This window comes from Cryptomeria japonica, chromosome 1, assembly GCF_030272615.1.
Source record: "Cryptomeria japonica chromosome 1, Sugi_1.0, whole genome shotgun sequence".
NCBI classification, from domain to species: Eukaryota; Viridiplantae; Streptophyta; class Pinopsida; order Cupressales; family Cupressaceae; genus Cryptomeria; species Cryptomeria japonica.
The window spans coordinates 492349-517777 of NC_081405.1; the positions used below are offsets into that span (position 1 = coordinate 492349).

The following is a 25429-nucleotide window of genomic DNA, read 5'->3' on the forward strand; positions in this document are numbered from 1 at the left end:
ACCTGTACCCAAGCTGAAAACATACCCAGAAGTTGACTTTCTGTCATCAACACAACCTGCCCAATCTGAGTCTGTGAAACCAACCAGCCTAGGATCTTTGCTTTTGTTGTACAAAATGCCAAAATCAGGAGTGCACTTCACATATCTAAGCACACACTTCACTGCAACCCAATGTTCAACTTTTGGGGCTGACATGAAGCGAGAAATATAGCTCACAGCATAACTGATGTTAGGTCTAGTGGCAGTGAGATAGATGAGGCTGCCCACTAGTTGCTTGAATGAAGACTCATCCACTACAGGTGAATCTGATTTGACTTATAATTTGAGCCCTATCTCCATAGGTGTAGATGCAAGTTTACAATCTTGCATTCAAAACTTATCTAGTAGGCTCTTGGCATACTTTGATTGAGAAATGAATATGTGGCTATCAGTCTACCAAACCTCTACACCAAGACAATAATGGAGAAGTCCCAAATCTGTCATATCAAAATGCTGACACAAATTTTGTTTGATCTGCATGATTAGATGTGCTGCATTGCCAGTAATGATGAGATCATCAACATAGACTATTAGGAATAGAATATCATCACTAGTATGTTTGACATACAAATTGGATCTGAAGGACTCCTCCTAAAGCCTTGATCAATCAAGTACTTATCAATTTTGATTTACCATGCACGAGGAGCTTGTTTGAGGCCATAGAGTGCTTTCACTAGTCTACATACCTGGTATTCCTTACTGGCAACCTTGAAACCTGGAGGCTGCGTCATGTAGACTTCTTCCTGCAAATCACCATTGAGAAAGGCACTCTTGACATCCATTTGATGGACTTTCCATCCAAATTGAGCTGAGAGAGTGAGGACAAGCCTAATGGTACTCATCTTGGCTATGGGAGCAAATGTCTCCTCATGGTCGATGCCCTCCTTCTGTGAAAACCCTTTTGCCACCAACCGAGCCTTGTACTTATCAAGGCTCCCATCATCTTTATACTTGACTTTAAACACCCATTTGCAACCAATGGGCTTCTTTCCTAGAGGAAGATCGGACAATACCCAAGTGTTGTTTTTCAGAAGACTATGTTGCTCCGCTGCCATAGCCTTTTCCCATTCAGGTACACCTTTAGCCTCTGTGTATGTTTGAGGCTCATAAATACTATGAATGTTGGCCATAAGAGCAAAATTAATTGTGTGTTGCTTGCTCTTACCTCTAATTGATCTACCCTCAATGAGCTCATCATCATGAAGATCACCAATGGTCTTGGCCCACCACTTAGGTCGGAGAATAGAAGTACCAACATCTGCTGCAGGATGAAGAGTGCCTGGAATATCTGGAGCAAGCTCTTCTGGATGTGGATTGAGAAGATCCTGAGGAAAGTCAGGGGGTCCAATGTCATGCCTAAGAGACCCCACAACTTCAGAGTCAACTGAATCCCTCCCATCAGGTGGAGCTAAGGGAAGACGTGTTGACGTGTCTGGAATCGCATTGCTGCAAACTCCATACGGCCAACACAGAATAGAATAGCCAACTGATTATCCTACTCTCTCTTGAGATAAGGAAGTCTCTAATGCTGTTTTCTGGGTTTGATCAAAGGAGACAACCTCAAGGTTTCTTTTGTCAGGTCTTGATTGCGGGATCTCTCAGTGGCTTGATGTGTTTTTGCTGGAAACACAAGGGGACTTATGATTTGCAACAAGCTAGTCTGTTGTGATTCTCGAATTACGCAATAAAGAGCAAAAGGAAAGGGTTAGGAGATCTAAAACTAACAACACGCGTATGCGGGTAGACGGATTCCACATAACCAATTCCTGCTTGGCCAGAATGGCTCACAACCTTGCAGGAACGGTGCAATCTTCAAAGGGACTTGGAAGATTTTTAGACTGGAGATGCACGGCTAAGCACCCAATTCTGGCGCAGCTTAGACAGACATATGCAATTGAACTAAGCACAATTAAAGGCTCAGGTTAACCACACAAAAGGATACACAATCAGTATATCCTTAGTGGTATGAGCCTGAATCTATCAAATACCTGCACACCCAAAACAGAAAGATCTATCTAAAATACTGAAAGAAACCATGCAAACAGGATGAAAACAAGACAATAAACACCAAATCAATGTTTATATATTAATCTCATCTGCCTATTACAACAATTTCTGCAGCATCTCTATGCTACTGCTAAGATCTAACCTATTCTAACCTCTAAGATCTAACTACAAAATTCTAACCAATTGTCTGACAAAAATCTCCAACTATCTATTTATCTAACTATCTAACAATCTCTAACCCTTTACAAAAGAAAGGCCTCTGCCTTTTATAGATTTTACAATTTTGAATCAAAGGTTAGGATGGACTGCATCCAAGGGGCCTGATCTGCCTTCCAGAAGTTGGTAGCCTTAACCCATGCCGAATTAATTCTCAGTTATCCAACCAGCAACTATCTCAACTACCAACCACTTTTGGCTTTAATTCAGGTCTATCCAATCTTCTTGGTGGTTAGGAATAGTTATCCACAAAAATATCTTGCACGGGACCCATAGGCAGTTTACAATAAAGCAATTTCAGCTTTTTAGGAATTGAATTCCTTGAATTAAATCCAGCTGTGCACTTTCTTGATAATGCATAAACTTGTAGCATTCAGAGTGTTCTTTGGTATTTGGTCCCGGTGGTGGACTTCATCTTTGTTCAGCGGCACGGTTCCCAATGTTTGGTTGCTCTCGCGCTCCTGCAGCACGTTCTTTTTCCAGTCTTCAGCGCCTGGCCTTGAATTGCGATCCTTCCTCGATTTGCGTTTCAGGTTTTTTCTCTTGGTTCTCCAATGACGTCCTGCGATCAATCAACCAGTTTCTTTTCATTAAATTAATTTGAAAAATTAAATAATTTAATTTAACAAACATTAAATTTAATTACAACGTCTGACTTGAGAAGCTCTTTGTGAGATGTATCTTGAAAATGCTTCTCTTTCTCTTCGAATGTGAAATCTGATCCTTGGGCGTTTTACTTCTGCGTGATTTTACCTTTGGAGTGTTGGACGTTTTGAAATCTTCTTATGGCGTTTGAATGGTTTCTTATAGCACGATTCTGGAGGTTTGAAGAACTTTTGCAAATTTTAAAACTCTAACTCTCATGCTTTTTCTGGTTTTCGGAGCCTGGGAAGGGTTTATCAACTTCGAATTTCCTATATTGCTTCTTCGCGTTGCAGTTTTTGAAGTTTATGGCGAATTTTGGAGCATTGGCGCTATTCTGCAAATTTGGAAGTGTTTCAGATGTTTTGCATGTTTGGAATTTTGCATTTTTAGGCCAAATTCGGACCTAAAAGCACGTTTCGCAACTTTTCCAAAAACTTCGGACCACTGGGCATGTTTGGAATTTCGCGTTTTAACCCTCTGGCGAATTTCAGAGCGCTTGGGGTTTTTGTTCCAGTTGAAGGGTAATTTTCGGACTTGAACACTTTTGCAAATTCGGAGTTTCAAGACGTTTTTACAACTTTAGGAGTTTTCGTGCTTTTGGTGCCCAAAGGCTTTTTCAGACCATTGAACTCTTCTTGCAACTTAAAGAAAACTTCGGATCCTTTGGACGTTTTTGCAAATTCGGAGTATTTAAACTTTTGCGAATTTTCAAAACCTTTCACTTTTGGCTCCTGGGTCCGATTTTGAGGATTTAATATGAATTTCGAACCTTATGACATGTTTGGCGAATTTTTAAAGAAACTTCGGACCTAGGGGATGATTTTGCAAACTCGATACACTTTCCCATTTACCCCCCAGGGTCCGAAAATGGATGCTTAAGGCGAGTTTCGGACCTTTGCCATCCTTTTGCAAATTTCGGAGCTTACACATATTTCGCAAATTTTAAAGGCAACTTCGGACCTAAATGCCACTTTGCAACTCTTCACGTTTTTCAGTTTTCTCCCCAAGGTCCGAAAATGAGCATCTAAAGTGTTTTTCGGAGCTTACAACATATTTTGCAAAACTGCGATTTTCAAACATTTCGCCCCAGGGTTCGAAAATGGACACTTCAGTGTATTTTTGGAGCTTTTCACGTTTTTGGCGAACTGGAGGCATTTCGGACCCTAGCACATGTTTCGCCACTCAAGAAAACTTCGGAGTTTTAAACACTTTCTACAATTTCTACGGATTTCGGACTTTTAACACTTTTTCGTGACTTTTCCAAATCTTTAAATTTCGGCCCCAGGGTCCGAAATTGGGCGTTTAAGTGAAATTCGGACCTCTGGGGCATTTTCGCAACTTTTGAACTTTTTCACATTTTAGCCCTAGGGTCTGAAATTGGGCATTTCAAGCGTTTTTAGATGTTTTCTTCAAGAAGCGCGAGCTTGGGCACTTGGGCAAGTTTGTCAAGATCTCCTCGGAGGATCATTTCATGGAATATAACATTTAAGTATAAGTCTTTAAATTATATTCCATATATACTTTCAGGATGTTTGAGAGTGGTTTTGGCCCTCCAGGAGTTATATTGCAAATTCTAGTTTTTGGAGGTTTCCTGAGTTTTTCAGAGTTAGTCAAATTTCAGGATCAGGACATTCCAGACTTAGCCAAATTTCAGGGTCAGGAAATTCCAGACTTGGCCAAATTTCAGGGCATTTGGAGATCAAGATAGAAAGGCACAAACTGGGGGGTCCCTGTCCAAGACGGGGATGGGTGTGCGATTCGCACAACAAGACGGACACCCATACTTACAACCTTTGGAGGGTGATCCTCAGTGCTCAAATCAAGAGAGGAAGGCTGAAAAGGCCCTCTTTGTTGGGGATTGGATTATTTGGCGTTCAAGTCCTGCAAACACGTTAGTATACAAACAATATGAAAGATAATTAAACATATATATTTATTTGTGCGATTATACAAGAAAGAATGCTATACGTTATTCTACATATTTAACAAATAATGCTAACTAAATTTATTGTTATCTATAAAAAAAAGATACATACTCAGTTGGACCTTACCTGGATTGACCCAACCCTCTATTGAGAAATATTTCTTAGTTAGGAACAACCCAGGATGTCGTCCTCCTAAGGTCTCTATTTGGGATCTCTATTAATGAGTGAAATCATTAATGTTCTCAAAGCTTGGCAAAGATCCCACCCTTGCTCAAACTTCTCTATCTCTAACATATGCATATGTTTAACCTCTACAATATATATATTGTCTCTAAGAGATTCCCTATGAATCTCTCTCTGGATTCCTCTGTAATGTCCCCTACTTGGCTCAAGACAGTTTTAACCGTAATTAATCGATTTCCAATATATTTATAACTTAACTAAATCGATTAAGAGACAAAACTATCTCTTCCTAAATGGCTCTTATTCTGTCCTAGGTTATACTTCCTTAACTGTCAAGAAGGTTTTAGGAAGGGGATCTTCTTATCTTCCTGAAAGAAATAGCAGAGTTCGTACAGTTTGAATCTCTGGCTGATCGTATTGGTGACAGAATGTAGGCTTCCCGTGTTACTTTCTTCCCCCCCTTTTCCACAATTGCTGGGGTATTTATCCCATCCATCGTGGATGGAGAGTTGTGCACTTCCAGCCACGTCTATTGGTGGCAGCAACCCCTTGGAAAGGTCGCTGCCCTCCCTTAACCTGCATCATGACCTTTCAGAAAAAAATAATAATAACAATCGCACCCCTTCTAATGATCGCTTAACATTCATTAATCATTTAGTTAGTATCCAATATAATTCGCAATACTTGATTGGTCAATTAATTATTATAAAGCCACCGAAAGAATACAATCAACCCCCTTCTATAAGTATTATATAAAAAAAATATATATTTGGACTGTGATCTAACAACAGTTCTGATCTGGACTGATCGATGGTGATGTTAGTGGATGCTTTGATTCCTTTCCTTTATATCTCTCAATTTGAGGGAGAGGTCACACCTCTTTATCATGTATGCCCTTTGGCAAGAGACATACCCTTTCACCATTAGCACCCTTTGAAAGAGTGCAACTCTTCATTATTTCTACCATTTGAAAGGGACACAACCTCTCATAATCAGATCTGCACTTATTATTTAAATCAGATCTGCACTTCTCATTTCCCAATTTATTCCCCCTCTCAAATGAGGTTCTCTTCTCCCTTTTATATCTCATTGTTGAGGGAGTCACAACTTTTCCTTTCATGTCTTTTGACTTTTCATTAACTTTATTAATTTTTAATTAATCATATTTAATTATATTATTTTATATTTTAATTTAATTTAAATATTTTAATTTTATTATTATCATTTATTATTAAATTTTATTTCAAAGTGGGGACATTACAATCTCGACTGAATATGAGGTGATTAGTGTCTATATCAACCAACCGATATGCCTCGTGGTTGTCACTGTAGCCGATGAACATCAATATCTGACTCTTTGGATCCAATTTGGTGCGCGTGGCATCTAGAATCCAAACATAAGCTGTAGAGCCAAAAACTTTCAAATGACTGATTTTGGGTTTCCTGCCAGACCAAGCTTCCTCTGGAGTCATCTTCTTAACGACCTTTGTGGGAGACCGGTTCAGAAGGCAGACTGCAGTGAAGACTGCTTCCGCCCAAAAGTGTTTTGGAATATTTCTATGCTCCAACATAGACCGATCCATCTCAGTGACTGTACGGTTCTTGCGCTCAAAAACACCGTTTTGCTGTGGGGTGTGTTGATGTGTTTTTTATGCACATGTGAACAGAGAATAAAATACCAAGGTATCTTATCCTCTCTTGAACAAAGTTTCTCGACTGCTGAAGATCTCACCGAAGGATCAATCAGAATAACTCCAAGGTTTTGATATGTAGGGTCTCTACGTGTGGATAAGCTCTTTGCGGTATGACGTGATTTTGTTGGAATCACAAGGGGACTTACTTTTGACGACTTGAACGTCTGATTTGCTTTGGATATCATTGGAATGTGGGACTTTACTGGTCCTTGATTTTGAAAAATGAAAAAAGGATAAGGGTTGGAGAGGATCTAATCCTAACACTAAGAATGTAGGAGCAATGGATGATCGTTGATGAAACTCTAACTAAGTCTTGCTTTGACTTGCTAGGATCATCTCCACAAGGTTAGTGCGATCTTCTAAGGATGGCTTTATGATGTTCAGATCACCGCTACAATCATAGACACCGTTAGGTTGATGCATATCAATGAAGAAGTGATAATTGAAGTTAAGCTTAAGTTGAATGATTCCAGTTGACTACACAAGGCAAGTCTGCAATCAACAAACCGCTAGTAGTATGGATATACAAATTTCACCATTGATCATACAAATTTCTTCCATTCATCTAATAACATGAAATTAAATCTGAGAAGTAGGGAGACCATGCAAATTGTTCAATCGACACATAGAATTCACCATTTCTTCAATGAAGTTTACAAGTCTTTTGCAACAATATCTTGGCAACAATCTTTGCCTTCTCTTTCTACCCTACTCTAAAATGCTATCTACTACTGAGCTACTAATTATTGACTATATCTCTAACTATTTCCTATTCTCTGACTATTAACTATTAACCTTTACAAATGAGGAGCCAGGGCTTTATATAGAGAGCCCTTTACAGATTGATGGCTCTGATTGACTTAGAATCAATGGCTAGGATTACAAGACAAAAACCCTAATTAGGGTTTGTTATAACAAACTTCCCTAGCCGATGAGAAAATTACATTCAATATTTGAGAACCAATAGGAAATAGGGGTAGGTGCCTCGAAGTTTGTGTCGTCCCCGATGAGTCAGGTACATTGAATCTGGTCCTGCTGAGGTGGACCAATCCGACTGGAGGAGCAGTGACTGGGATGCCACCTTATCTGACTTCTATGTCTTGGTTGATCTCTTTTCTATCTCAATTTGATGAATGATGTACCTCTTTTACTCCCAAGTGCTTGATGAGGCTTTCTTATCGTCAAGTCTTCCTTCTCCGGTAGCATAGCTTGCCTTGAAGTGCTGGCGAAGCCTTTCTTTGTCATCTTGTGGTTCCTTAGTGTGGCGAAGTGAAGGTTTTGGAGGTAGATGACAACTCCTAGAACACATGTAGTCCACCTTTATGCCTTTGGAATGTCCTTGATGATGATGGAGTAGAACAAGTCGTCCTTGTCTTGGTCTGATCCTCCTCCATCTGCAAAACAAACCAAAAGATGATTAAGGACACATGATATATTTATCCCGATCATAGCATTTCTTACCTTAAATCATCAACAAAAAGGCATTAGAATGAAATTCGCTCAAGATCCTCCCCAGGGACAGGCCCTATAAGAATTTTGCTCTGGACCCTTTGGAAGGGTCAGGAGCGAAATTTGCATTTTAGCTCAAATTTCACCATCCCCTTGCCTTGAACTTCTCTTGACCTTTGATTTGCTTTCTCCTGCAGATATCATTGATTTGATCCCCAAAAAGACCAAAAGAGGATTTCGCTTTGGATCTAGGCCAAGGACAGGACCTATTTAGAATTTCGCTCTGGACCCTTTGGAAGGACCAGGAGCGAAATTTGCATTCTTGGCTCAAATTCTTCTCATTTTGTGACCATACTTTCTCAAATGCATGCCTAAGGATGCCCTTAATCTCAATCAACACTAGGTTTGATGCAAATTGTAGCAAAATAGAGTTTTTAAGGATTTCGCTTTGGACCCTTTGGAAGGGTCAAGAGCGAAATTCTTGATTAGGCTCAAATTCTATCATTTTTCTACTCCAAAATGCCCCCTAAGACAAGCACATGCTAGCCTTCTCTCCACCAAAGCTTAGGAATTCACAACTTGACCTTCATCATGAGCAAATTAGGTGGAATTGAGAATTTCGCTTTGGACCCTTTGGAAGGGTCAGGAGCGAAATTCAAGTTTTAGACTCGATCCTTCATTTCCTTCACTTCAATTCATCTTACAAGGCAAAAATACATTACTCCACCTTCAACCACGCCATAGGAATCAATGTTTTGGCTTCACACAAGGAGAAAATAGGTGGTTTGAGGAATTTCACTCTGGACCCTTGTAATGTCCCCTTCTCATTGATGACCTTCCAGTGGTCCATTAGCCTATCCCTGAGACCCGTAGGCTAGGTGGAATGAAGAATGAGGGGTCCAACATTGATAAAACAAGGACTTACTATTTTTAATACGTCAAGGAATGGCTATTCTGATGATACTGTCCTATTGAGCTCTCCATGCTCTGTCTCTGGGCGCGAAGATCATGCTTTCCGGAGCATTAGTTCTTGACTTACTATTTTTAGTAAGTGACAGTGTGGCATAATTCTATTTTTGGCAGTGGACAGGGTCCTGATTCTGTACCAGTACAGTGGTCTTCCTGGCTCATTTTTATCCTAGTTTTGTCAGAAAATCAGTACGGGAGTCATGTGACGCATTTAAATATTAATTCCTTATCCTAAGGTTTGATATTTAAATTATTTTGATTAATTGCTACCGATTTATGTAATTTGGAATTAATGTCCATTATTTCCTAAGTTTGGCGAAATTCATGTGTATTAAGGGATATCAAAATTATTTGGAGGAGTATCATTTTCATATTGCATCTCTAATTTTGCCCAAAAGTGGTTGACGTGGGTCCATGTCTTGGGCGTGGGGTTTGACTCTTGTATTTGGCGCTACACTTGGGTCCACATGAAGATGGAATGTAATGCAAATGAAAGAAGTGAAATTTGCATTTGAATTTGGACGGTGAGAAGTTATATATGTGAGCCTTGGGCTCCCATTTCAAGATCTTGAAAAAAATGTAATGTTATGCTGCTGGTTTGGTGATAGAACCTAAGGCTTCGGAGTGCATCTCCCTAGTGCTTCCCGGTTTCGTACTTGAAATACAGTACCTAGCTATGCGTTGTATTCTTCTACATTCTCAGAGCTTGCCATAGACATTTTTGGTGTTGGAGTGATTCTGGAGACTTGCTGGTTCGCCTGTGGCTGAAGTACCTTTTCATTCATATCTCTCTGTTGGAGCAACAGACGATTATGGGTATCATCTCCTTCTTTCTTCCCAGCATTTGCGATGAACTTTGTGAGTTTACAACTTGTTTGATTTAGTTTTGAATTTATTATGCTAAATCGAAATTCCTAGGTATGGCGTGGGTTTCTGCTCTTGCATTGGGATGCGTGCCAAATTTATAAGGGGTTGTTTGGGTTGTAGTTTTGATTGGTTGCTGTTGTGAGTGATATATTGTGGGTTTGGGACTGGTTTGAATTGATTCGGATGTATAATGAGGGAGTTATGAGCATTTTGGCATTTCCATAGGTTGCTGATTTGTAATTTCAGCCTGCAGATTGGTTGTAACAAAAATTTATGTTCTTATTGTGGAATTCTGCATTACTCTTTTTCTCTCATCTCTATTATTATAAGGTTAGGTAGTAGTACTACTGACTAGTTCTATTTTTGTAACTCTCATCCCACTGAATAAGTGGAAGAGGTTGGCTTGCCGCCTAATATTCAGCAACTTTGTAATTTTCAGTCCTCCCACTGAATAAGTGGTCGAGTGATAGCTTGTGTAATGGTCCTCCCGCTGCATAAGCGGTCGAGTTGAGGTTATTATATAATTGTAGTCCTCTCGCTGAAATATTGCGGTTGAGTGATTCTTATTTTGTGTATCTCACTTGGCTGGTTTACCGCCAAGTTTCCTTGTTCTCCCGAGTGATTCTTATAATGCAATGCTTGCCGCCCAAGCATTGCATTATGTTTCAGTTTTCTTAAGCTAATGATCCCCTCAACACCGTATGCTCTCACCTTCCCGCATTGGGCACTTGGTGATCAGAAAGTGGAAGGGTTACTTTCCAGTATGGTTTCAGTTATGTTTTCTAACCTTAACGGGTTAATTTCTTGTTGATGTATTGCCGGCCTTAAAAATTAAAAAAAAAATTACTGGGATATTACAACCCTTTGGAAGGGTCAGGAGCGGAATTCTTTCTTTGCTTGTTTTCTCTTACTTAGCTCCATTCTTCTCACTTTGTTCTACCTTGACTCTCCCTTTGGATCCTTCTCTCATGCTTGCAACACTTTGTTTGACCTCAAAATGGCTTGCTAGGAGAAATTCGCCAAAAATCATGGCCAGGGACAAGACCTATAGGAAATTTCGCTCGGGACCCTTTGGAAGGGCCAGGAGCGAAATCTTTGTTCTAGCTCAAAATCTTGATCATTGGTGGCCACAAGCCATTCAAAGGCATGCCTAGGGGTCCTTCCAAGCTCAATCTACCTTGATCCACAATTAGCTTGACACAAAAATGAAAGGAAAAGGTGGATTTTAGGAATTTCGCTCTAGACCCTTTGGAAGGGTTAGGAGCGAAATTCTTGTCTTGGTAAAAAATCCTTCACTCCTTCACATTCCATTACCACAAAATGCAAAGACACATCATTTTCCTTCCAAATACGCCCAAGGAACAAAGTTGGTAGTCTAAACAAGGAAGCAAATGAGGCTTATGAAGAATTTCGCTCTGGACCCTTTGGAAGGGTCAGGAGCGAAATTCACAATCTTGGAGAAAATCCTCACTTTTCAATGCTTTCAATCACTTCCTAAGGCAAGAACATATCAATCTACCCCCACCATGTCCAAGGAACAAGACTTTCAGTGCAAACTAGAAAGAAAAAGGTGTCTTCTAAGAATTTCGCTCTGGACCCTTTGGAAGGGTCAGGAGCGAAATTTGACATTTTAGCCTCTTCGTCAGGATTCATATATGGAATATAACATTTAAGTATTATATCTTTCTTCTTTCTTATACTTTAAGTTATATTCCATATATACTGTCAGGATGTTTGATAGTGGTTTCGGACCTCCAGGAGTTATAATGCAAAATCTTGTTTTTGGAGGATTCTTCAATTTTCCAAACTTAGTCAAATTTCAGGATCAGGATGACATTCCAGACAGCCAAATTTTAGGACATTTGAAGATCAAGATGACATTCCAGACTTCATCACTCACCAATTTGACTTAACTCAGACCTTCAAAGATGATATTCACTCAACAAGCTTCATTGACCTCCTGAAACTCAAACAAGACACAATTAGCAACAAGAGCAAAACTTTGTCCTAAGAAAGACTCTCAAAGATGACCCTAACCCGGAGCATCCACTGACTCACCTTTTATCTAAAACAGAGCCTGCTATCTTAGTGATCCCTTTGGCAACACTCAGCATGCAAAGGCTAATAGACAAAACCCTAAAAGACCTAGAAACAAACCCTAGAAAACAAAAAAAGTAGGGGTCCCCATTTGCAATGGAGCGATGTGTGAATACGCCACAACAGGGTGTAAGGTGTGGTAAGTTGATGCTTAATGCCATGTGATGCACAAAAGTTGGTGAAATCTGTAGAACAAAATTCCCCTCCATTGTTGGACCGAAGAGTGACTATCTGACAGCTAGACTCTTTTTCCACTAAGGCCTTAAACGTTTGAAACATTGTGAACACCTTTGATTTTTGCTTAAGAAAATAAACCCACATGCGTCTGCTGAAATCATCTACAAATAATAGAAAATACTTGCATCCAGCAACTGCTGGAGTGTTCATGGGACCACAGATGTCTGTATGAATGAGCTGCAAGACCTTGGATGCTCTCCAAGCGTCTCCATCTGAAAACAGAGTCCTATGCGGCTTTCCAGCTTGACACTCTTCGCAAACTCCATGATTCTGAGTTTGAATCTCAGGTAATCCTACGACTAGATCCTCTCGAACCAATTGAGAGAGATAGTGGACATTGAGATGCCCATATCACTGATGCCAAAGAGTTCTGATGGAAGTACTCCTAGCTGCCATGGCAAGCTCCTGAGAACCAGTAGAATCAACAAGTCTATAAAGACCATGATCCTCAATACCAACTGCAACTGTAGTGTGATTCTCCCTATCAACATTGCTGCACTTGTGCAACCTGAAGACGACATCCAGCTGTGGTGAACGCTGCATAATCTGACTGACTGACAGTAGATTGAGCTTCGTACCAGGTACAAAGTATACATTGAGGAATATTAAATCCCTCCCACCAGATGAAATTTAAACGTTGCCCTTGCCGACAACAATATACTCTTTGCCTCCACCAAAGATCACTGAATCAGTGAAAGGCATGTACTCTGTAAACCAATCCCGATGATGTGTGAAATGCCGAGAGGCTCCAGAGTCAATGTACTAGGCTGATGATTGAACATCATCAGAGGAGGTTTGGGCCATGAACGCATAGAAGGCAGATTCCTTCTGATCAAGATGCATGACAGAATTGGCTTTCTGCTTGGACCCTCCCTATTTGGATTGCTGGGATGCTATCAATTTCCGGCAATCTTTCACCAAATGGCCATATATATGACAATAGGAACATTGTAAGCTCTTCTTTTTGGAAGACTGCTGAGGTTGACCTTTATCTTGTCCTTTTTGTTGGAAGGACGGAGCTTTACCCTTGTACTTATGCGAAGCTAAGGCTGTGAAAGCCTGTTCAGTGGATGAACTAGTGCTGCTTGCAAACTATTGCTTCCATCGATCCTGTTGTAGCAACTTGTTGCAAAGATCAGGAAACTTCAAATCAACACTAGAGGAGATATTGAGCGTATCAATGAAATGCTTGTAGGATCTGGGAAGGCTTTTCAACGTGATCACTGCCATATCCTCTTCCACCATGGTTCGGCCTATAGCTTCTAATTGATCACAGATTTCCTTGATCTTCGTAAGATGTGCCTGGATAGATGACTTCTCATCCATCATGATAGAAAACAACATATTCTTCAGAAAGAAAGCTTGGCTTTTGTCAGACGTTTCATGAAGATCCTTCAAAAGATCCTAGATCTCTTTTGCTGTTTTACCTGAAGGCACCTGTGGGAGTTGATCATTTGTGATGGAGAGTTTGATAAGCATGACAGCCTTTCGATTCTTCACATCATGTTTGTCTTGATCATCACCTGCTATTGTAGGACGAGATTCCTTGCCCAAAACAAGCTGATCAAGGCGACGATACTCAAAGATGGTAAGTATATGCTGTTTCCAGGTGTTGTAGTTGCGGCCGTTGAACTTCTGATTGTGTTCCAACATGATGTTGATTAATGATGCCATCATGGAAATCGAGGTTGATCGAGGTCAACTAAGTGAAAGCAAGAGATAGAAGAATCTGATTTAAAAAAAAAAATCAGGATAGAAGCAATTGCTGAAAAAACTTAAACCCTATAGGAGAATTTTGGCACGAATTCCAAGGCACAAATTTTGAGGTTTGGAAGAAACCCAAAACTTAAATTTTTTTGCGCACTTAAAACAGCATAAATGGTGCCCAAAAAACAACAAAAATCCCAACGTCCACAAAAATAGCAGAAATTGTGAACTGTCTTTAAATTCCAAGGCAAATTTGTTGGCACAAAATTCGAGGTGCGAAAAACGAGGCACACAGAAAAATTTGAGACCAACCTACAAAAGCTCTCGAAAAACCCACCAAGAATTTGAAAACAGAATGCAAATCTGACGGCTCAAAAATTGAGGCACAAAAAACGATGCACCCATAAAAATCTGACGATGACCCAATTGAGGTCTCAAAAAACCCACCATGAACTTTGCAACCAGAATAAAATTTCGACGTGAACTGAAGGGTCAAAACCCTAGCCGAAAATTGCAGAAACCCTAGAAAAATTTTCAACTTGCAAAAAAAAATCTGCCCAGGAAGAGAAAAAGAATCTGAAAAAAAAAAACAGTTTTAAAAAAATCTCTTCAATAAAAACTTTGAAAAATTTAAATAACAAATTTTTTTGAAAATTTTAATTTCCATGCTCTGATACCATGAAAAAGAAATTGAATGAATGATTCAATAATCGGATGATTACATTGAACGATATACACGTATATATAGAGTTTACAAGACGATATTCTATAATTAGAACATAACGTTGAAGTAAAAGATTAAAGAGCTAAACGCTAAATTAAGTGTGAAAGCTAAATTAAGCGTGAAAGCTAAATAAAGCTTAAAAGCTAATTAACTAAAAAGCTAAATACATAAAAAAAGTAAATGACCATTAACCAAGGAACTAAAAATAGGTGACTAACATAGAATTTAATATTCTAATAAAATAGGCATCCACTTTTGCCCTAACTCCCACGTCCAAATTGGAGGCTTAACACTTTATTTTGTTAATATTTTAAAACCCCTTATGATTCCCATCTTGGATGCCAGCTCTAGGCTTTTTATTTTATTAACATATTAAACCCTTATAACTCCATATTGGACGCCACCCTGAGTCCTCCTTATTTTTTAATTTATTTAAGTCACCTAATGACTCCCTAGTCGTCCCTCTTCTAAAAACAATTTATGATGATGGGACCCTCAAATGTATTAACTTTATAATAATTAAATAAGTGAAATATTTTAATTTTCACTTAAGAGCTGATATTATTTAATTATAAAGTCCTGGGTCACATAAAATATAAAATTACACCAAGTCAAGTAGAATGTCTCCACAATTCCTTATTTATTCACTTACCCATTAGCCTGCGGGAACTCGATAGACTAGGCTCATGGTTCAAACTTCACTTTGTTGACTGGTTATGGAGGTGACATTACAAATGACTAAAACACTTGGTAAGGATGTTTCTCATGTTTAAAGGTAAACTTCGAATTGTACCCAGTTAAGTCATTAAGGGTGGCTGGTGTATTTAGATTAAGTAGTTGTTGAATAATGCCAATAAAGGCTTATATGTTTTAGATGTAGTCTTGCTTGTCTATCATTAGCACATTGCTTTTTATATGTTGCGAGGTTCTATTGATGTAGGTTTTTTGATTTATTTTATGTAGCTTATATGATAAGCCATTGCTCATATTATTCTTGCAACTTGTTCATTTAATTTTTTGGAGGAAAAGCCAATATAGAATATTCCATCAGGTGCAATCAAGACTTAACAATCTATGTTTGTTTGTTAGAATATAGTTAATTGTGTTTTTTAAAATTGTTTTTAAATTTGTTGTTCACTAGTATTAATATAATCATTACATTTCTTTGATTTACTAGCATTGGGATCACTTTTGGTGCTTTTAGTGCATGTTGAACTATCCAATGATGTCAGCACAATTTCTTTATTTTCATCTTCTAGAAGCTATCTTTGATCTTATTTAACACACTATTGCTACAAGTTTTATGGCATTGTTTAGTATTTCTATGTGCTTCTTCCCACGATTCTAAATATTTGTTTTTGCATTAGGACAGGTTAGGAGGAAATTTGGTGAACAAATATCTTGTTTCTTTGCAATAATGACTGCATTGCAGTTTCATCTTTTATTTTACTGCACACGACCACTTCCAAATATTTTCTCTCTGGCTATAGGTATGTTTATTTGAAGTTTTGAACTGTTGTCAACTTTTTACTGAGCATTTATTCTCGAACATTTAGTGACCATTGTTGATTAACTTATTCTAACAGTTTAAGAAATAAATTCCATTGGAACTTGCGACAACTGCTATTTTCTTTTATAAATTTTATTGAGATTTCAAGCATAAGACTGTAGAATACCAAATGGAAATGAATGATGAACCAGAGTTGGATGATGATAAGAAATTTTAAATAAAACACCTATGCCAGAATAGTAATGGTCATGCTGTGTTTTAATATTGTACTTATGGCTAGGTACTAGGAGACAGGACTCAAGTTATTATTAGAGTTAGTGAGGTCATAAATGTTTAGACATGTGAGCCTTTCTTAAAAGTATGCTTTAAAATGTCATTAATAAATAATAAAAAAAATCATTTTTACTAATTTAATTTTTCTTTTGAATCGATGGAAATTTTGCATTCATATTGCCTCTCTCAATTGTGTTTTTTGTCCCTAAATTGACAGTGTTGTACCAAGGTGAGTTAGATGTTTAAGGCTGTAAAGATCCCTTTTGAAAATGGCCTCAAAATTTCTTTTCTGATTTACCAATTTCTGAAAATACGATGTTTCCAATATTGCTGTATGATGTGTTTCCAGTTTGATAGTTCATGTGGTTTGCTTGTGTAATTTTTGAAGGGGTTTATATAAGAAGTGCATATTATAAAGAACAACAGCAGAACAAAAGTATATACCTGTTGATGGCGAAAACTAGCTGCTTGCTCTTGCACTTTCGATCAACACAAAATAGAATGCCAAGTGCATCCTATCATCTCTTGAATGAAATCCCTAATGCTGTTCAAACTGATCATGGGTGAAAACTTCAAGGTTCCAACTGTCAGGTATTGCTGGTAAACACGAGGGGACTTATGCATTTGGCGATGTTTTGATTCTCAAACTGGGGAAAATAAAAGCAAAAGGATAGTAACGGTTGGTGCTGTAGGTAGACAAATTTCGAATAAACTAGTCCTTGCTCAACCAGAGATAAACTCACAACTCTATAGGAATAGTGCAAGCTCCAAAGGGGATGAAAGATTTTCAGACCACGAACATTCATCCAGATATCCAATTCTGGTGCAATCCAAAACAAACACTAACAGTTGAACTAAGATCAACAGTAGGTTCATACTAACCATGCACGAAGACTTGTAGTCAACAAGCCTCCAATGGCATGAATCTGAAATCAAATCAAGTACCCTCACACTTCACTATTAAGATCACTGAACTTTGATTAGCTAGATGGAGAGAAACCATGCAAACAAGTTAGGGCAAATGGCAAAACACCATTTTTCAATGCTTTATTGATTTGCTCAAACTGCCATTACAACAATTTCTGCCCAACAATCCTACTCTATTCTACTTCTAACTACTGCTACTTCTAAAATTCTATCTATCGAACTTTCTAGCCCCTTACAATGAGGGAGGCAGTGGCCTTTTGTAGATTTTATATTTTGAATCAATGGCCAGGACTCAATTTATCCAATGGCTCTGATTTGCCTTCTAGAAGTTTTGACAGCGTTCTGATTAATTATCTCAACAACTATCAACCACCTTTTCAACTACCTGCAATTGTTTTCAATTAATCTCATTAGAAGGCAAAATTTCCCTGGGCTCAAGGCACAAAAAGGAGAATCTGGTAGCTGGGAAATAACTAACTTGGTCCCCCCTTTTGGATTGCATTAAATTGGGCCCACAAGTAGTCATCTTACAATAAAGTAATTGCTTTTACGATAAATTTACTTTCTGTTATTTCCAGCTGTTCATTTTCCATTTCTGCATACTCTTGTAGAATTCTGTGTTGTCACCTTTCCTGTAATCTCATGCCCTGGCTTCCACTTGTTGTCAACTTGTCGATGGTGGTGGTAAGGGTCCTTGCTCATCCAACCTTTCTTGCTTTCCCTTTTGGCTCTGCTCACTGACATCTTTAGGATGCTGGCTATGGAATTCTCTCTCTAGCCTTATCTTGGAAATCCTCCGGCTCAATCGGTGTTCTGGATGGTAGTGCTTTGTCCCAAGCATCTCCACGTGGTCTCTTGTGAATCCTCCACCGTGCATGAATACATAGGTCTAAGATCAATCATCATTTCATTATTCTCTCATTTTTGGAGGAACTCAAATTGATTACCAACCTCATGTGATTTTAACATTTCTCTACCATCATGCCTATGAGGGTCTCTTGGCTAGGAGGAAGTGATGAGCTATATGATCTTGGGATGAACACTTTGGGGGGGGGGGACTTTCCCTAATTTTGAGTCTCCATCAACACTAGCCTTTGGTTGGTGTAGGAAAGGGCCTTTGATGCCTTCAATCCTGCCTTTGTGGCTACAAAATCCAACCCTAGGAAGCAATCTTGGGAATAAGACTTTTGGCATTAGAAGAGGGGATTATAACATCATTAAATGTTAGCACAAGATGAGGAAGTTCGACCTCCACCTCGCCACTGGAAGGGTCACAAAGACCATACTTTACAAACACCAAAGTTTGCACAAAAAATGGCCTAAACTTTGGCATTTCCTATGGGATTTTCATACCAAAAGTTCATAGAAAATTTTGAGTTATCTGACCTTTTAATATAATATAATATATTATATTAATATAATATATTATATTATAATATAATGTATTATATTAATATAATATATTATATTATAATATAATAAGCTAAGTTCAGTGTTTTTAAGTGCTTTGGAATGTTAATGGTTAGGAAAAATCTGAGTTTTGCCTAGGAAAGGGCCTAAACTTTTGCAAGGTTTAGGGAATGAAATTGCTTCTTTGACATACCTCGCTCCTCTTTCATCTCCTATAGATTATATCCTTCCTAAATATTGGCATTCTTTGCTCATGCTTGTGAGGGGTTTTTTGATGTCTTAGTTTGATGCTTGGTGGCACACAGTGAGGAAGACTCGTCCTTTATTCTCTGCAAAAACATCAACTTCGATGTTTTTATCGTAGTTTTCCATGGGATAGTCAAGCATACAGGTCTAATAACTCGGAAACTTGCCATGCTTTGGGGAACTTTGGTGAAAAGTTCGCCATTTTCAAGGGGAGCAGCAGGTGGAAAGTTTAGCAAATGCCGAACTTTCTTCAAATAAAACTCCAAACTTTCATAAGCTTTAAACCCCAAACTTAGGTTATTTCCTAGGCCCATTGCCAAGCAATTTGGCACATGCTTTTAGCAAACTTTTGCAAGACAATCAAGCATTTCAGCTCAAAGCTTGGCCCCTTTCAATGGGATAGGTTGACAAAAGGTTTGATTTCGATACACATCTCTCTCTCTCTCTTTCTTTCTCAATCAAATATCAAGTCAAAAACAATGAGGGTCCTTGTCAAAGACGGGGAATGTGGGCAGAGCACTCAACACAACAATACCCAAATTACAAAATCAAGAAACACTTCAGAAATAGAGCAATGTCTAACCTTTATTATTACAAAAACTGCAATGAATACCCAGCCATGAATACGAATTCGATAAAGGGCTTTGTTGTCATTTTATGACACCCTTGGTCCATCAGTAAGAACCGATCCATGGACCAGCGCTGCCCCAGTTGATCAAGGAGAAAAGCAGAAGAATTATGAGGTGGGAAGTGTTGTCTTGCTTGGAGGAAGTTCCTTCTCTTTGCCTTCTCTTCTTTTCTTCTCTGGAACTCTGGAACCCCGAGGTTCCGAAGTTCCCTTTACTTCCTTTTCTTTCATGTTCCCCGGAACTTCGGAACCCCGAGGTTTCGAAGTTTCGAAGTTCCTTCTCTTTGCCTTCTCTTCTTTTCTTCTCCTGAACTTCAGAACCCTGACCTCCTTGCCTTCTTCCCTTCTTCGGAACTCTGGAACCCCGAGGTTCCGAAGTTCCTTTCTTAGCATTCTCTTTCTTTTCTCCAAAACTCCAGAACCCCGAGGTTTCGAAGTTCCTCCCTTTCCTTAGCCCCTTTTTCCAGTTTTCCGGAAGTTCGGAACCTCAAAGTTCCGAAGTTCCCTTGCCCTTTTTCTTTTCCTGGAACTTTGGAACCTCGAGGTTCCGAAGTTCCTTCCTTAACCTTTTTTTAGTTCCTTGGAACTCCGGAACCCCAAGCTTCTGAAGTTCCTTTGCTAGGTCTCCCCCTTTTCTTTTGCATAGTCTTTTCTTCCCTTCCCCGGAACTCTGGAACCCCGAGGTTCCGAAGTTCCTTCCTTGTCTTCCCCACTTCGGGAACCTAAGTTTCCGAAGTTCTCGGACTTTTTTCCGGCTTGCAACACTTCCAAATGGCGTTGTCAACAGTCAAAGCTTTAAATGCTCCGACGACTTTTGTGACTTGTACACCTTCTTTTGTGGAGCCACAAGGGTGCATTTAATGATTTTGGCAGGATTTCCATCAAGAGAGGTACATGGCCATGCTTGTTGTGGTAACTTATGTCATGTTTGCATGCTCTTACTTTGGAAGGTCAGTCAATCCACCCTTCTCAGGGTATGGCTAGGTTGCTTGCATGTACAGAAGTCAAGTGCATGCACTTCCCTGCACTCCCAGATTGACATTTCCCTGCACACACTTGTCATGATCACTCTTGTAACCAATTTTCTATATAAAGGCTGTTAAGCCTCATTATAAAGGGTTCTCTCCCTGCTGGCTTGAGCTATTCTATGCTCTTTCACTTCTCTTGTATTTTTCTTGCATTTATGCAACTGTAAGTTTGGGCATTGGCCTTATAATGAATTGAAATCACCATTCTTGCCTTCCTTCAACTTATGTATGTTGTGTATGTTTCCTTACCTTCATCATAGGTGTATGTTTTGTGGCTCTTCTCTCATATATGTTGTGTTAATTTATTTCTGAGTGTGACTTGTGGGAAACCTTCTCCCCTCTTGACATTTAGCGAATTCTAACCTCCATACATGCATTTGGGTCACTCATACAACTAAAGTTTTGCATCTCCTGGGTATTTCTGTTGATTCTTTGTGTCATTTCGAGTAGGGAAAGAAACAATCTCTTCTTGGTGCATCACCTCTTTTTATTTTAAGCATTTCTCTCTTCTCTTTTCCTTTGCAAGTTGTTAGGATAGGCTTAAGAGTAAGTTTTGAAGTGTTGAGTTGGTTCAACACTTGCACTTGGATTGAGAAGGAAGCCGGCCTTCTCCGGAGATTCAACCCCCTTGTGCAAGGTCCCACACTTTGGGGTTGTTTCCATGTTTCACAAGGTTGTTGAGTTGATAGCTCAACAAGGGTGCAAGCTTTTGTGATAACAAGATTACCAATGAATAGTGTTCCCAGTCACTAGCATTAATATTGGCTAGTAATATCAGGAACGATGGATTTACAATTTGAATCAGGCTTGGATTTGTGACAGGAAAAGTTTGCTGACTTCCTTAGACTCCAACATGCACCTGCGGCCAAGGTAGAGATTTACACAGGATTGGAATAATAATATATGCACAAGAAGATTAAAGAACTATAATGAATGAATCCATACAAGGATATTTCAAGCACCCACCAACAAGAGATGTGGCGCCATAAATAAGAAGTATTATTGCAACAATAACAAGAGTATCATATATTTACTTCAGCAATAATCTCGAGTCTAGAATGATGCCTCGAACTAGACAAAACTAACAAGATTATCTTCAATGTTGTGAAGAATGGAGATGCATAGTCCAAGGTGCCTCTTATACACCCAAGGAATACAAAACATAGGAGAAATTATGCCCAAAACTTTCATCAGGATGAACGGCTAGAATGAAAAGCTTCCACGTCTTGCAAATCAAGTGGAATTCCTATTGTGTGGTGTTGGTTAACAGTTTTTTCCTTAAATACCTTTAAAAAATGACTCATAAATGCCCAAATCGAAAGACAACAAAAGAACCAACAGTTGAGTCACTTGCAATCGTAAGTGCAAGTGCTCTTTGAATTTTGATATGAAGGTACAACTCCCTTCGTTGGATAAAATGTATATTTTCTGAATATGCTTTTAACCAGAAAGCAATAAAGGAAAACTGATATCTACCCATAACCATGAAAGTAGATGTGAAAAACAAATTTATAATGAAGTGAATGAAGATAAGTAAAACACAGTTTAATTACCTGCACCCACGAAAATACCTTTTCCAATAGATCAAAATGCTCTGGACTCTGATCGAGTCTCTCTTGCCTCAAAGGACAAGGGGGATCAGAATACCCAGACAAAGAGCTAACAACAAATATCTTTCCAACATACGAATTATTTCTGAAATCTAAGTTTCAGAATTAAATGCATACACAGTTTAATATAACAAAAAAGGCAATGAAAGGTAATCACAAGAGAAACAAAGCTCATTGTAATCAAAAGAAAATATTGACAAATGCATAGATGAACAAAATCTTCTTCATTCTATCAATGCCAAAATGTGGGCTCACAGACTCAACACTTCTGAAAAATAAAACTGTGCAGTCCAGAAAACAACGTTGCCCCCTTTTTTTACAGTAGCAAGAGAAAAAAAGAAGAAGCCCTACTCTTTTTTTTCATTACATATATATAGCCTCTTTTATTAAAGAGACTTTCAGTTATCAATAACTGATTCTTGAAAAGATTATTAATTAATCTTTTCTTTTATCTTTTATCTTCTTTCCGACAACTCTTTTTTTTTTTTTTAGCCTCAAATCTTTTATCCTCCATTCCTTTCTAAGAAATATTTGTAGAAAATTTAAATTAAACACATCTAATTATGTGTTGACAAGTGGACATATTTTTTATCTCCAGGATAAATTATTATCTGGGTCTCCATTTCAAAAGAGTCCCCACCGTGAGCTTCTCATAATAATCTTTTTCTCAGGATTTTTTATAGACCCGTACTCAGAGATCAATAACTTTTGAACTCGATAATATTTTGCCAATCGCTTCAGTGAGGATTTAGAAAACTAGGTTTTCTAAAACATATAAAAAATTCAGCGTGATCCAATGGTTGAATCGATTGTTATGCCCCCCGCACAAAGACTGATTTTTCTGTCTAAAAATAAAGACTCAAAAAATTCGTGGTTACAGGTTGCATTGAAAACTACAAACAATATACATGCCAATGTTATTGGATTATTGAACTTGCTGAATTTTGAACTCACACACTCTGAACCTGCATTTGTTTAATTTAATGAATCTCTGAACTCTGAATTTGAACCTCTGAAATTGAACCTACGAACCTTGAACTTGCGAACCTTGAACCTGCAAACCTCGAACCTTGAACCTTGAACCTGCGGGTTCAATCGGAAGGTTCAAGACTTTGCCCACAATATGCTTCATTTATCACTTTGTCTTCATGTTTAGCTGCGTGTTGAAGCTTTGAACCTTTAACCAAAGAAGGTTCAAAGTTCAAGTTCAATGACCAAAAATTACAAAGACCTTACACTCATAAAAACTAAAGCTGCGATACAACCTGTTTCGGTTGAACTCGAGCTTTGAACTTTAACTTTGAACCCGAACTTTGAACTTTTGAAATTGGTTCAATGGTTCAATGTTAAACCTAAGGTATGACATTATTCCTTTGGGTTGCCATAGAAAAACTTGCATAACTTTTTATGAGGGCTTCGTTTCTTGTGAAATTTTAACTGTAGAATTATTAAGCCAAGTAGAGCATAACCCATAAATCATTTTTGCATAGGACACATAAGACTTGGGATTTAATTGTTTGGGCATATGGGTAACCCAAAAATAAAAGCATTAAAATCTCCCAGCCGATATGGAGTTTGGCCATAAAAACTGGTCATTTTGGAGAAAAGGAGGTTAAAATTATCTCTACAAAAGGATTTTGTCATCTTTCACATAATTTGAAAAATAATGATTTTTTTTGTGACTGACAAATAGGGGATGTCCATGAAGGTCCTTGAAAGTTTGAACAAAGGTTACCAACACTTTCAACATTAAAACATTAGCAATAGCTGATTTTTAGCTGATTATGAGGCTTTAGGCATGAGCAAAAATATAGGGGTAACATGTGGCAAACTCAAACCATATGCATTGGGAAAGATTCTTTTGCAGCAGATTTTTGGTTTCAAAGAAAACCTACCCTAAGACAATATACAAGACTCCTAGGCTGGATATGACTCAAAGGAGTGACATGTACATGACTTGACATGACTTCTCAGGATATGCAACAAGAGCATGGCAAAAGTAATGGTTCATAGTTGGGCAAACTCATCCCTAAACTCAAAGAAGCAAGCTCTCACAATGCATCTCTCTTACTCAGTCAAAACCTCATGCAAAATTATTCAGGCAACTCATCGGTCCATGGTCAATCTATATGCAAGTTGTCCTTCCCAAACCCCCATAATCAAATTCATAACCTTGAAAATTAAGAGTACAAAAAGAGACAACCTGGCATGCTTCGTGTTTGAATGGTGACTCTCATTCATTATTCCCCAATGCATCGTATGATAAGGGATCCTCAACAGTTTCAGGTGGTTGCCATTGGTGATGTATCATCCCTCGGGCATTCAAAAAATGTAAATCAAAATTATCCATTTTAGTGATCATATGGTGGTAAAAATTTCCTATGCTTAGATCACTATAGTGATCACTAGTTCAAGGATATCCATTTTAGTGATCATATGCTTAGATTAGAGTTTCCTTGATAAGTTGATCTTCAAAAATCTCCTCTAGTGGTTGCTCAAATGCTAACATTGATGGTAGCGCCCCTTTGAATTGTTTATCATACCTTGGCTCAATTACTTCAATGATGCTTGAAATTTCTCTTCTTGGAATGACTTGAAACTCTTCATTTGATTCTTCTTCTTGTTGTAGGGATGAATGCTTACCAAAGATGTCTTCCTCGTGAATAGTTAGTAAATGTTCATTTGAATCTTCATCAAGGTTTGCTTCGTCTTGGAATGTATGAAGATCACCTTCTTGTTCTTGAAATGGTGAGGCATCAAGTATATGATAATCCTTCAAGTCACTTATGCCTTTTGCTACACTTTCCTTCTCAATTCCTCGATGATACTCTTCACAAGGGCTTTTGCTATGTAATTCATCATGTTTTAACATCTCCACATATTGATCTTCACATGTCACCATCTCGTTTGCTTGGATATCTTCAGTTGTTTCCTTAATTTCCATTTCAGTGCACTCTTCCTTGGGTGCAAGGTATACAAAGTCTTCCACTGCTACACATTGATCATTAGGCTCATTTGTACTATCTTCATACAAACAT

The 25429-nt window shown here is 38.4% G+C and overlaps 1 protein-coding gene across 3 annotated transcripts in view; it reads left to right on the plus strand.

Moving 5' to 3' along the window:
• Nucleotides 1-25429, plus strand: part of LOC131036644 (dol-P-Man:Man(7)GlcNAc(2)-PP-Dol alpha-1,6-mannosyltransferase) — a 229051-nt gene that overhangs the window by 53724 nt on the left and 149898 nt on the right. For all 3 annotated transcript variants that reach the window (XR_009104127.2, XM_057968579.2, XM_057968580.2), the window contains one exon: nt 16132-16249. Coding sequence is in view for 2 of the 3 variants with exons in the window: in XM_057968579.2 (XP_057824562.1) it covers nt 16132-16249 (118 nt within the window). In the remaining variant the exon portion in view is untranslated. The remainder of the gene's footprint in view (nt 1-16131; nt 16250-25429) is intronic.